The 13,322-nt window shown below is 34.5% G+C and overlaps 1 protein-coding gene across 6 annotated transcripts in view; it reads right to left on the bottom strand.

Moving 5' to 3' along the window:
• RANBP17 (RAN binding protein 17) overlaps nucleotides 1–13,322 on the bottom strand; it is a 314,986-nt gene that overhangs the window by 268,402 nt on the left and 33,262 nt on the right. For 4 of the 6 annotated variants that reach the window (XR_007476521.1, XM_004271993.4, XM_033432060.2 and 1 more), the window contains 5 exons: nucleotides 10,505–10,578; nucleotides 8,161–8,280; nucleotides 6,230–6,376; nucleotides 5,525–5,697; nucleotides 3,327–3,520 (listed from right to left, as the gene is read on the bottom strand). Coding sequence is in view for 5 of the 6 variants with exons in the window: in XM_004271993.4 (XP_004272041.1) it covers nucleotides 3,327–3,520; nucleotides 5,525–5,697; nucleotides 6,230–6,376; nucleotides 8,161–8,280; nucleotides 10,505–10,578 (708 nt within the window). In the remaining variant the exon portion in view is untranslated. The remainder of the gene's footprint in view (nucleotides 1–3,326; nucleotides 3,521–5,524; nucleotides 5,698–6,229; nucleotides 6,377–8,160; nucleotides 8,281–10,504; nucleotides 10,579–13,322) is intronic. The other 2 variants (XM_033432062.2, XM_049708089.1) reach the window with 2 other exon arrangements.

Raw genomic sequence — 13,322 nt, forward strand, 5'->3', positions numbered from 1 at the left:
ACCTATCCTTCTCAAACTCTTCCAAAATACAGCAGAGGGAGGAACACTCCCAAACTCATTCTACGAGGCCACCATCACCCTGATACCAAAACCAGACAAAGATGTCACAAAGAAAGAAAACTACAGGCCAATATCACTGATGAACGTAGATGCAAAAATCCTCAACAAAATACTAGCAAACAGAATCCAACAGCACATTAAAAGGATCATACACCATGATCAAGTGGGGTTTATCCCAGGAATGCAAGGATTCTTCAATATACGCAAATCAATCAACATGATGCACCATATTAACAAACTGAAGGAGAAAAACCATATGATCATCAATAGATGCAGAGAAAGCTTTCAACAAAATTCAACACCCATTTATGATAAAAACCCTGCAGAAAGTAGGCATAGAGGGAACTTTCCTCAACATAATAAAGGCCATATATGACAAACCCACAGCCAACATCGTCCTCAATGGTGAAAAACTGAAAGCATTTCCACTAAGATCAGGAACAAGACAAGGTTGCCCACTCTCACCACTATTATTCAACACAGTTTTGGAAGTTTTAGCCACAGCAATCAGAGAAGAAAAGGAAATAAAAGGAATCCAAATCAGAAAAGAAGTAAAGCTGTCACTGTTTGCAGATGACATGATACTATACATAGAGAATCCTGAAGATGCTACCAGAAAACTACTAGAGCTAATCAATGAATTTGGTAAAGTAGCAGGATACAAAATTAATGCACAGAAATCTCTTGCATTCCTATACACTAATGATGAAAAATATGAAAGTGAAATTAAGAAAACACTCCCATTTACCACTGCAACAAAAAGAATAAAATATCTAGGAATAAATCTACCTAAGGAGACAAAAGACCCGTATGCAGAAAATTATAAGACACTGATGAAAGAAATTAAAGATGATACAAATAGATGGAGAGATATACCATGTTCTTGGATTGGAAGAATCAACACTGTGAAAATGACTCTACTACCCAAAGCAATCTACAGATTCAATGCAATCCCTATCAAACTACCACTGGGATTTTTCACAGAACTAGAACAAAAAATTTCACAATTTGTAATGGAAACACAAAAGACCCCTTTAGCCCCTTTAGCCAAAGCAATCTTGAGAAAGAAAAATGGAGCTGGAGGAATCAGGCTTCCTGACTTCAGACTATACTACAAAGCTACAGTAATCAAGACAGTATGGTACTGGCACAAAAACAGAAATATACATCAATGGAACAGGATAGAAAGCCCAGAGATAAGCCCACGCACATATGGTCCTCTTATCTTTGATAAAGGAGGCAGGAATGTACAGTGGAGAAAGGACAGCCTCTTCAATAAGTGATGCTGGGAAAACTGGACAGGCACATATAAAAGTATGAGATTAGAACACTCCCTAACACCATACACAAAAATAAGCTCAAAATGGATTAAAGAGCTAAATGTAAGGCCAGAAACTATCAAACTCTTAGAGGAAAACATAGGCAGAACACTCTATGACATAAATCACGGCAAGATCCTTTTTGACCCACCTTGTAGAGAAATGGAAATAAAAACAAAAATAAACAAATGGGACCTAATGAAAATTAAAAGCTTTTGCACAGCAAAGGAAACCATAAACAAGACGAAAAGACAACCCTCAGAATGGGAGAAAATATTTGCAAATGAAGCAACTGACAAAGGATTAATTTCTAAAATTTACAAGCATCTCATGCAGCTCAATAAAAACAAACAACCCAATCCAAAAATGGGCAGAAGACCTAAATAGACATTTCTCCAAAGACGATATACAGACTGCCAACAAAGACATGAAAGAATGCTCAATGTCATTAATCATTAGAGAAATGCAAATCAAAACTACAATGAGATATCATCTCACACCAGTCAGAATGGCCATCATCAAAATATCTACAAACAATAAATGCTGGAGAGGGTGTGGAGAAAAGGGAACACTCTTGTACTGCTGGTGGGAATGTGAATTACTACAGCCACTATGGAGAACAGTATGGAGGTTCCTTAAAGAACTACAAATAGAACTACCATATGACCCAGCAATCCCACTACTGGGTATATACCCTGGGACAACCATAATTCAAAATGAGTCATGTACCAAAATGTTCACTGCAGCTCTATTTACAATAGCCAGGAGATGGAAGCAACATAAGTGTCCATCATCACATGAATGGATACAGAAGATGTGGCACATATATACAGTAGAATATTACTCAGCCATAAAAAGAAATGAAATTGAGTTATTTGTAGTGAGGTGGATGGATCTAGAGTCTGTCATACAGAGTGAAGTAAGTCAGAAAGAGAAAGACAAATACCGCATGCTAACATATATATATAGAATCTAAGAAAAAAAAAAGTCATGAAGAACCTAGGGGTAAGACAGGAATAAAGACACAGACCTACTAGAGAATGGACTTGAGGATATGGGGAGGGGGAAGCGTAAGCTGTGACAAAGTGAGAGAGTGGCATGGACATATATACACTACCAAACGTAAAACAGATAGCTAGTGGGAAGCAGCCACATAGCACAGGGAGATCAGCTCTGTGCTTTGTGACCACCTAGAGGGGTGGGATAGGGAGGGTGGGAGGGAGGGAGACGCAAGAGGGAGGAGATATGGGAACATACGTATAACTGATTCACTTTGTTATAAAGCATAAAGTAACACACCATTGTAAAGCAATTATATTCCAATAAAGATGTTAAAAAAAAAAAGAGAAATGTATATAGCCAGTTCCATTCTCATAAGTTATCCCACTTAAAATCTGAAAAGTGTATTTAATTCCCTATGTTCCTGAAAATCCTTTCATATTAAGGAAATATACAGAAATAAATAAATTCTCCTTCAGTAAAGAATGAAAAATAAAGAGGAAATTGAGAAATTGAAATATAATAATAAAATAAAGCCATGGTGAAGGCAAATAAACAAATGCAAAACCACGATGAGGTCTTCGGTAAATTTTTACTGGCTAAAACTGGGCTCTGAATTTGCAGTCAGATACAGCAAAGAGGGAAACATGATTAGTTAAAAGATAGTTGTAAGTTAATAAACTCTACTCAAAGATCATTATCAGCTTTTTTTGATAGTGAATCCAGAGAGAAATATTCCCTGTGAATCTTATAAAGAACTAAAACTATCAAGCCAACAAAATACCCAGAAGGTTATTAAAATTAATGGATTATTAGAGGAATAGAATTGGGGGAAATAAAAATACGTTGCAGTAAAATTATTAAATAAATTGATTAATGAAGCTACTTAAAATTCAACATAATACCATATTATTATATTATTTATATGGTCATATAAAATTTACTGACCTTCCTGAATTGCCATGTCCACAGTTATTCCAGAAGCTGAATGTAGAAGCTTTTGGTAATTCTGTGCATTTTGATCAAACAACTGTACAAGAAGAGTGCATGTCTTCTCATATTCACATCTGCTAACAGTGCACAACTGCTCCAACTGCTGAAACACAGTGGCGGTATCATCCAGTGGATCATCTAAATTATCTCTGCAAATATATAAGAAAAGGATTGCAGACGACGTTAGAATGAGATGTACTTTTATTCACCACAAATAAGCTTTATTTATGTTAAATAAAAATTCTATCATGGATAAAGAAATAAAAGACATAGACTGTAAGATAAGAAATAAAATGTCTATATTTGAAAATGTGAACCACAAGAAAGCTACTAGGACTAACAGGTGAGTGTATTTCCAAGGTGCTAGCAATACAGATCAATATATAGAATTCATTACTATATACTAACATGAACAACTGGAAATTTAAGTTTAAAAAACAGTATCTCCAAAGGCACCAGAAAACATAAAACACTAATTAAATCTTAAATATATGTAAGATCTAAAGACTGAATAATACAAAACAGTGATGAAAGGAATCACGGAAGGGCTCTAAATAAAAGATAAACATGCTCATTGGCTAAAAGACTCAATATTGCTGAGATGTCAATTCTTCCTCCAAATTAATCTACAAATTCAATGCAATTCTAGTCAAAATTCCAGCAGGACTTTTTTTTGTAGATACTGACAAGATGATTCTAACAATTATACAGAAAAGCAAAGGAAGTAAAAGAGCCAAAACAATTTTAAAAAGGGAAAACCAAGGTGAAAATTCACACTACCTGATTTCAAAACTTATTATAAGGCTACAGTACTCAAGGCAGGGGCTACTGGCAGAAGGAGAAAAACAGAGACTAATGAGAATAGAGTCCAAAAATAGAACCATACATATGTGGTCAATTAATTTTTGAAAACAGAGTAAAGACAATTCAATGGAGAAAGGATAGTCTTTTCCACAAATGGTGTTGGGGATAACTGGTCTTCCCTATGCAAAAAGGAAAGAAAAATAACATTGAGTCTAAACCTTATATCATACACAAAAATTAACTCAAAATGGATTATGGACCTAAATTTAAATTATAAAACTTCTAGAAGAAAAAAATAAAGGATAAATTGGACTTCATTAAAATTCAAAACTCCTGCTCTTTGCAAGACTCTGTTAAGGAAATGAAGAGGCAAGCAATGGACTGGGAAAAAATATTTGCAAAACACATAGGATAAAAAGACTTGTGACCAGAATATACAGACCTCTCTAATCGCAAGATAAGAAAATAAACGACCCAATAAAATAAAGGGAACATATTTGACAGGCATTTTACCAAAGAGTATATACAAATGGTAAATAAGCACATAAAAAGATCCTCAACATTGTTAGTTATTAAGGGAATGCAATTTGAAACCACAATGAGGCACCACACTTATTAGAATGACTAAAATTTTTTAAAACTGACAATATCAAGTGCTGGTGAGGATGCAGAGCAACTGGATTTTTCATACACTGCTGGTGGGAATGTGAAATGATACAGCAACTTTGGAAAATAGTTTGGCAATTTCTTATAAAGTAAAATATACACTTACCAGGCAACCCAGAAATCTCACACCTAGGAATTTATCCAAGAGAAATAAAAACTTAAATTCATACAAAAATCTGTATAGGAACACTTACAGCTATTTTACTCATAAAGGCAAAAACAGAAAGAACCCAAATGTCCATCAATAGGTGAGTGGACTAATAACTGTGATATATCCATAAAATTGTATACTATTCAGCAATAAAAAGTAAAGAACGACTGATACAAAATGGAAGAATCTCAAATGCATTATGCTAAGTGACAGAAGCCAGACTAAAGGGCTACATACTATATGATTTCATTTATGTAATAACATCCAAAAAAGACAAAAATCTTAGGGAACAAAACATCAATAATTGCCAGATGCTGAGGATGGGGAAAGGAACCTAAAAAAACTTTTTGGGGTGATGGAACTACTTTATATCTTGATTGTGCTGTTAAACACAAGGGCATACACTTGTCAGAACTCATAGAACTGTATACTAAAAAAGGTGAATTTTACCATAGGTAAATTTTACCTCCATTTTTAAAAATTCCAAGATGCAGAAGATGAAAATACAACAAAAACATTTAGTTTTCAATACCTCACAACTATGGCAACAGATTCCAACCGAGAAGTGATAAAGGCCTTCGTGATTTCTGGTGCATAAGTGTCTAATAAGTGGGGTTCAGTTGATTTCACAAAAGGAACTGATGCTACCATCCTTTGCCAGAGAGTTAATAAATAATGAACACTGTTGGGAGCAAATTCCCAATGCTACAAAAAAATAAAGCAAACGTTATTTAAAATGACATTATGTCTTCCTAGAATAAGAAATGGAGAGGCAAAATTAGTAAACATACAGTTTAAAATAAACTTTTATTCTGATTATAACCAATGAACATTTAAAATAGCAAATTCTGTTAAATGTTTGTGAACTTCCTTCTAATCTTTCCAGGAATATTTTTTCACAGAGTTGATATCATGTGGAAAATATGGTTTTAAAACTTCCCCCCAAACTTATAAAAAGAATTTTTCCAAAAACTAATCTGTAAAACTTTATTTTATTTCTCCACATAGATTTTACTACAGCATCTCAATTTGGTCTTTAATTATTAGATATTTAGATGGCCTCTAAATTTTTATTATTATAAAATTTGTTACAAAGAAGTTTTTTACCTAAAATCTTGCAATGAACATTTTTAGCAAAGTGCTCTAATAAATGTTTTTTAAAATCCCTACCAAATCTTACCAAGAAAGTGTTTTAAAACTATCTACAGTTTAACATCAACTATATATTTTTATTTACCTGTAGGCTAGTAATGGTAAAATTAGCAATCAATCTGATAACTTCAGGATACTCCTTCACCATAACTAATTCTCCCAGTTGGTAATTTGTCTTTAAACGAGCCAAAAATCGACAAAATTCATGATAATTACCTGGATTGGACAAACCCTAAATTATGAGACAAAAAGAAAGGCTTTTTAAAAAACTTAACAACAAAAAACCAAATGATTCCTACTGGACTTAATGTTGTCATAAATGATTAATAATAAGGAATCCAAACTAGAGGCTTTGGAGGAAGCTTTGACCATGATGACTAAATCATAATGTTTGGGAACCACTATATTACCCCAAAAAAACTTGCATGAGAGACAGAAAAGAGACAGAAAAGGGTTGAGAGAGAGGGAGAGAGAGTGTGTACCTTGTGACTTAAATAGAAGTCAATACAAAACCTGAAAAATATTTAAGATGGAAAATAAGAATGGGCTCTTGAAATCCTGGAAAAGAGCAATACCACTAGACTTACATTAAATGTGTACCCACAAATAACAGAAACATCTTTTAATTCAACAAATATTTATTGAGTACCTAGAGGCATTATGTCCTCAAGCAACTCCTTGTCTCTTAAGACATTCAAATAAACTGCTGCAATGTAGAGCAGAAAGTTTAACAAAAGTACTACAAGAAACAGAGGTAACTTCGTGGGGAGGACAGCTTAAAAGGAAAGACCAAGAAAGGTGCTCCCAGTGAGCTCCTCGAAGATAGGACATGTATGTTATTATCTTTATAGTTTGAGAACTCTGTACTATAGCTGGCATGAAACAGAATTCAAGTATCTTTCAGTATCTGTTTAATAGTGAAAGAGTTTGTAAAAAATTTCAACCCATGAAAAAATATAACATAGTTTCTAATTATTAAGGACTAATTTAAAAATATATTTTGTATTCATGGGTCTTTTAATACATATTTATAATTCTAAAAATATATATAATATTCAAATTAACTTTTAGAGCCATAAAACATCAACATGAGGATACTGGAAAATCAATTAAGAGAATTATCTGATATTAGCACATTATCTTCCACATATTAACTGATGATAGTGAGCTGAACAACTAAAAATTTTAAAGTATCGATATATTGGTAAAAATCCCATTTATCAGCAAAACACATAAATTTCACAGTTATGCCAACAGTGAAAAGATAAAACGAATGCACAACACATAAAATACCTCTTAATCTGCAAAAACAACTGTTCTTTATAGAGTAAGCATGTTTTCTTTATGTATAGATATTATATGTCCCCCCTAAGTTATTAATAACCAAGAGACTTAGATAAACCTCCTTAAATCATCATTTAACCTTTTAATATTTGTACTTTCATTACAGATATTTTAAACCAAAAGTGAAACAAATTTTATCTAGGCATCCAAAATCACTAATTTATAATGGCTGTGCAATTCTCTGAAATGAACACTGCCACTGAAGATTTGCAGTTAACATAGAGAGTAGATTTAAAAATCTACAAATTTTTATTGTCCACAGGAGGGCAAAAAAGATATTCATAATTTAAAGCCACTTATTCCAATATTAACATCCAGATTTATACTGTCTTCTAGCTTAGAAGGTAGATATGATTGAATTAATCACTTCAGTAATTTAAGAAGTGCAAGGAAAGTACGATGGTAGAAAGCAGAAGCATAATAAGGTATACAACCTCTATTCATATTTACCTAAAAGAACGGGAAAAATAAAAAGAACAACACAGCAGTCAGTCAGGAAAACATTCACTTTTAAAAGCTGCCCATTTATACTACAAATGAGATCCAAGAAAGTAGAATATGATACTTATTTTCTTCCAGAATCGTAATAAAGTCATAAGTTTATTATGCACCTTTCAGCAGAAAAACTGTATTTAAATATGGTAAATATTAATTAAATTACTTCAAAAATACCTGAGGGTTTTCAAGTATCCTTTTTACTCCCTTGATTAAATTACCAAGGTACTTGGCACGTTCAGGACTGCTAAATAAGGACCTTCTTGTAGAAGCAAACTGAACTAAACATGAAAGTGCCTAAAAACAGGAACAACAAAATTCATTTCAACTTTAAAATTAATGTAAGGCCACATGTAAGGAACACTATTCTTTACATTTAATTTTTTTTAGTTTTAATGATAAAATAGTGTTATAGATTCTAAAAACAATGAAAGCTAAACATCATCAATAATTACCACCACCCAAAACCCGTCAATCCCACCACTAGAATTCCTATTTCTGTGTAAAATTCCTCTAATATTTTTGTATATATTAAATACACCAGAGTAGAGCCGGGACCGGCATACACTCAAAGGCTCCCAATTGCTTTTGATGCCTAATCTGTTTGTAAACCAACGAACCAGGTGTTTCACCAAAAAGAAAATATGGTTTTGTTGTAGAATACATTTGGGAACGACTGTACAATATGCACTGTGGTATCCTGCAAGTGGGAAAAAAATCCTTTAACTTTACTTAATCCAGCATGTCCCAAATTTATCTGGTGATAAAACATCTTGCCCACACCATTTATTAATATCTTGAGGAACAATTTGGAAAATGCTGCTGAAAAAGTTAGATACCCTATAAAAATTCCTGCAAAGTGTCTGTGGCCTAGTTATCTTTCTGAAGTTAATACTTTATCAGTCAATTTCACTTCTCGGGTTCTTAATTCTACTACTAGAACCCACTGAAGCCTGTTTGTTCATTAACTGAGGCCCAAAACTGGCAACTTTCAGGCCAAACTGGCCCACATATGTAAACTTGCCCACTTTAAAAAAAAAAATAAAAAAAGAATTATTTGTCAATATTTAAATATTCCAGTTAGGAGATTTCACACAAAATGTCTGGCTCTCTTGGCAAGGGTGAGAATAGGGACAAAAATCAGAGGATAGCCTTTTTAGGTGTTACTCAGTTTGCCACAGTCCTTAATGTTAAAAACAAAAACCAAGCAAACAACCAAAAAAACAAAACTCCCTTCTGATGTGTAGAAGGTTCAGGAACCACTAGCGTAATAAAAATATCCAGGGGTTTGGGGCCAAAATCACCTGAGTTTGAATCTCAACTCCAAAATTTAGTTCACTGCCCTGAAGGAAGTCACTTAGGCCATTCTAGATCTGTTTCCTTGTCTACATAGTGAAGGTAACAATACTTACCTTGCAGGGCCACTGTGAGGATGAAGTGAGATAAGCATCATAGGATAGGGCATGCCCAATAAATGTCAGTTACATTCTCTTAAAGCAGTTGCTTTCCAATCTACTTTTAAGCACCAGTAGCTTGTTTGTTTTATCCCAAAACATAACTGTACATGAAACCATGGTTTTTAAACAACTAAAAACAAGACTATTCTGGTTAAAAGACAGAAGGCTGAAGTTCTGTGGCACCACCTGGAAACATGAGTGTCCTGTGAAACCCAGTTTAAAAACCACCACCTTAAAACCCTCGATTTGAGAGCAAACATGTTTTCTAAGAAAGGGAGGGAGTATTTTTGTGAACCTATTCCTCCCTTCTAGGTGATAACATATCTAAACAAACATACTGCTGATATGTACTTTAAATATGGAACATCTTTTTTCAGGAAATGACAATATAAGAATTCCCCAACTTCACTTCTACAAGCTTAGATATTATTAAGCTAACAACTTTCTTTTTTTTTTCAATCTTGCCTGGTCTCTGTTTTAGATTCCACAAAGATGGGATACAGAGTCTCAAAGTTCCATACTATAACCAAAGAGTTTCAAGAATCTTTTAGCACACAACAGAATCTGATTCAAAAAATAAATGAACAGCTGGAGTGATGAGCACAAAATCAAGTGAGCAGATCCCCTTTGTTTCTCACTTGGAGATATCTGATGGGGGCCACATGGCAAGCCTGACATGGAGCCAAGCAAAGTGGAGAAAGAGTTAGAGAGGTTAAGAAAAGGGAAGGTAACAGGTGGGGTGGCAAACTACTGGACTGAGGCCCAGAAGAAGAGCTGGGGTGGGGGGCACTGAGTAGGAAAAAAGATACTTAGAGGTTGATAGGTTGTCTTGGCTACGGGCAGGAATGAAATCACCAGTTATGGGTTTTGGGCTCACCAGTGAAATGACGGGAACTATGGACTATAAATAGAAACTGACAAATAGCTTATGTAATATAAATCCCAGATGATGTAAGAATCTCTTATGAGAGGTAAACCTAATCAAGAATATAAATAAATATGTACCACCCTTAGATAAATATCACAGGTACTTTTTAATGAAATAATGAATGAGTTTTACTTACTAACTGAGATAGGAGTGGTGGAAGTGAATGATACAAATTAAAGAAAAGATCCAATGTTTCTGGTTCCAGGAAAACTGGAAAAAAAAAAAAATTCTAACACCATTACTTTCAATTCAGTGATCTTCACATAGTAAGACATTATCATACAAACCAAGAACTCCAAGACCTCTGCATGTGGCCAATCTTTCCTTGCAGTTAGGCTTAATTCCTTTTTAATTCCTAGCTATTTTCCTTTGAAATATGAAATAATACAAAGATAAAAATTAATTAGCTAAGATGTTCCTTATTTCCATGTAGCACCTACAGTTCCTATCGAGAGAACCTTCTCACTATTTTCATTTATATTAAGGTAATAAAAACATTTAAAAATTCAAATAGTATAAAAAAGTAAATAGTACTAAAAAGTATATAGTAAAAAACAGCTGTACCCTACTCCATTCCAACTGCCTTTCAACTCTTAGCTATATTTAAATACATGTTTCCAAATTACGTGCTGTATTACATGTCTTTGACTACTTTATTTTAGGTCTCAAATGACCTTGTTACGGTACACTCTCCCCTCTACTCCCACCACTCTTTCTACAATCCATCCTCTCTCAAAAATCCATCCACTGTTATAACAATTAGGAATTAAATCAATTCTAAGTGTTTACTTTATTATGACTAGGTAAATAATGTTAACAGCTAAGCCAAGTATACTATGATTATATCACATTTCCAACACTCCCTGGATTTAATCACAGCATCTTTTCTGTGCTTAGTTGTGTAGATCGATATCTGTCATTAATTCTTTCCAAATGTTCTGACAGATTTGCAAAATGTTCTTCATGCCATTTTCCACCTGGTCAATGGCATCAAATAACCTATCACTTCCATTTTCCCACCCCTTCCTCCTGGAGCCTTCTTCAACTTAGACTGGCTGTTCCAAAATGTGTTACATAATTATCTCCTTTTTATGTCTGCTGATTGTCATCTTGTGTTAAAGCTTTCTTGAACTCCATATCCTCCATTTTCTTGCTTGTATATCAAGTAGCTTCATAACAGCAAGTACATAAGGGCTAAATTTCAGAACGATTTACATGTCTGAAAATATCTTTATTCTCTTATGCTTGGTAATCTCAGTCTAGTTTGAAAATTATTTTCACTCAGAAGTCTGAGGATATTACTCCATTGTCCTCTAGCTTCCAGTACTACTGTTGAGAAATCTAATACCATTCTTTTTTTTTTTTTTTTTTTGCGGTACGCGGCCTCTCACTGTTGTGGCCTCTCCCGTTGCAGAGCACAGGCTCCAGACACGCAGGCTCAGCGGCCATGGCTCACGGGACCAGCCGCTCCGCTGCATGTGGGATCTTCCCGGATCGGGGCACGAACCCGTGTCCCCTGCATCGGCAGGCGGACTCTCAACCACCGCGCCACCAGGGAAGCCCTCTAATACCATTCTTGATCCCAATCCTTTGTAGGTGACTTTCTTTCCGGTAGATTTTAGGTTCTCTTTGTCCTTGTTATTCTGAAATGTCATGATTACGAAGCTTAGTGTATTTTTTTTCATTCATTATGTTGGGTACTTATGGGATCTTTCAATGTGAAAATTTATGTATCTCATTGCTGAGAATTTTTTTTTGGTATTGTTTGCAAATTGCCTTCTGTTTTTTCCTGTCCTTTCTTGAACTCCTAATAGTCAGATGTCAAGCTTCCTAGTTTCACGCTTTAATATTCTTGCATTTTTTCTATCAAATCTCTTCTTGCTTTTTTTGTTCTACTTTCTGGGATATTTCCTTAGCTTTATCTTCCAATTCTTTTACTGAATGTTTTATTTGGGCAACTTGTATATCTGGAACACTGTCTTAACTTCCGTTTTTGAAACAATATCCTATTCATGTTTCAGGAATGCATTACCTTTTCTTATCTCTCTGAGGATAGTAATTAAAACTTTTTGAAATTTACTTCGACTCTTCACTTTGTCTCTGTTTCTACTAACTCTCCCTTTTTAAAAAAAGATTTCTTGAGATAATTAGATTTATATGCAGTTGCAAGAAATAATACAGAGAGATCCATGTATTGTTTACCCCATTTCCCCAAATGGTAAGTTCTTACAAAACTAAAGCACAATATCACAATCAAGAAGGCACACTGATAAAATCCAATCCACCAATCTTATTTGGCTTTCCCAGTTTTACATGTACTCGTGTGTGTGTGTGTGTGTATGTGTATTTAGTCTGTGCAATTTTTACTACATGTGCTGGTTCATGCATTCATCACTACTGTCAAGATACAAAGTCCCTTTTAATTGTTTCTTTTAGTCTCTGACTTCCATATTAGAAGTTTTCACCAAATGTATGGTGTTTCTCTACTATATCTGATACCCCTGAATGAGAAACCTCTCCAGTTTAATTTCTCAAGAGAAAAAAGCTCTGGTCTTGGGAATCTAGAGGGAAGTACACATAGGGAAGGAAGGGAAAAGGGCAGTCACAGAGCTGCACAGAGGTGGTAGAGAAGATCCCGAGGGTGTTTGTGCAGAACATAGACTTTTTACCAAGTCCTTTCAGCCCAATTCCCTACCTCTGACTTCAATAGGAAAGCCCTATTGCCATCATCTTTCTGGGATGTGTGAGAGCAAGTGAGTTTGCTCTTTATTGGTGTCCTTCTCTGTAACAAAGTAAATTGCAATTCTGCTCTGCTAAGTTAGCTACTCTAATTCATTCTCTTTATAACTTTGAAAAATATGTTGATATCTCCTGCCAAGTGTTATATCCTCTCCTACTGTTTATCTGAAAATTTCAAAACAGAGCTCTTCATTTCCCCACCTAAACTTGTCATC

This window comes from Orcinus orca, chromosome 3 (genome assembly GCF_937001465.1).
Source record: "Orcinus orca chromosome 3, mOrcOrc1.1, whole genome shotgun sequence".
NCBI classification, from domain to species: Eukaryota; Metazoa; Chordata; class Mammalia; order Artiodactyla; family Delphinidae; genus Orcinus; species Orcinus orca.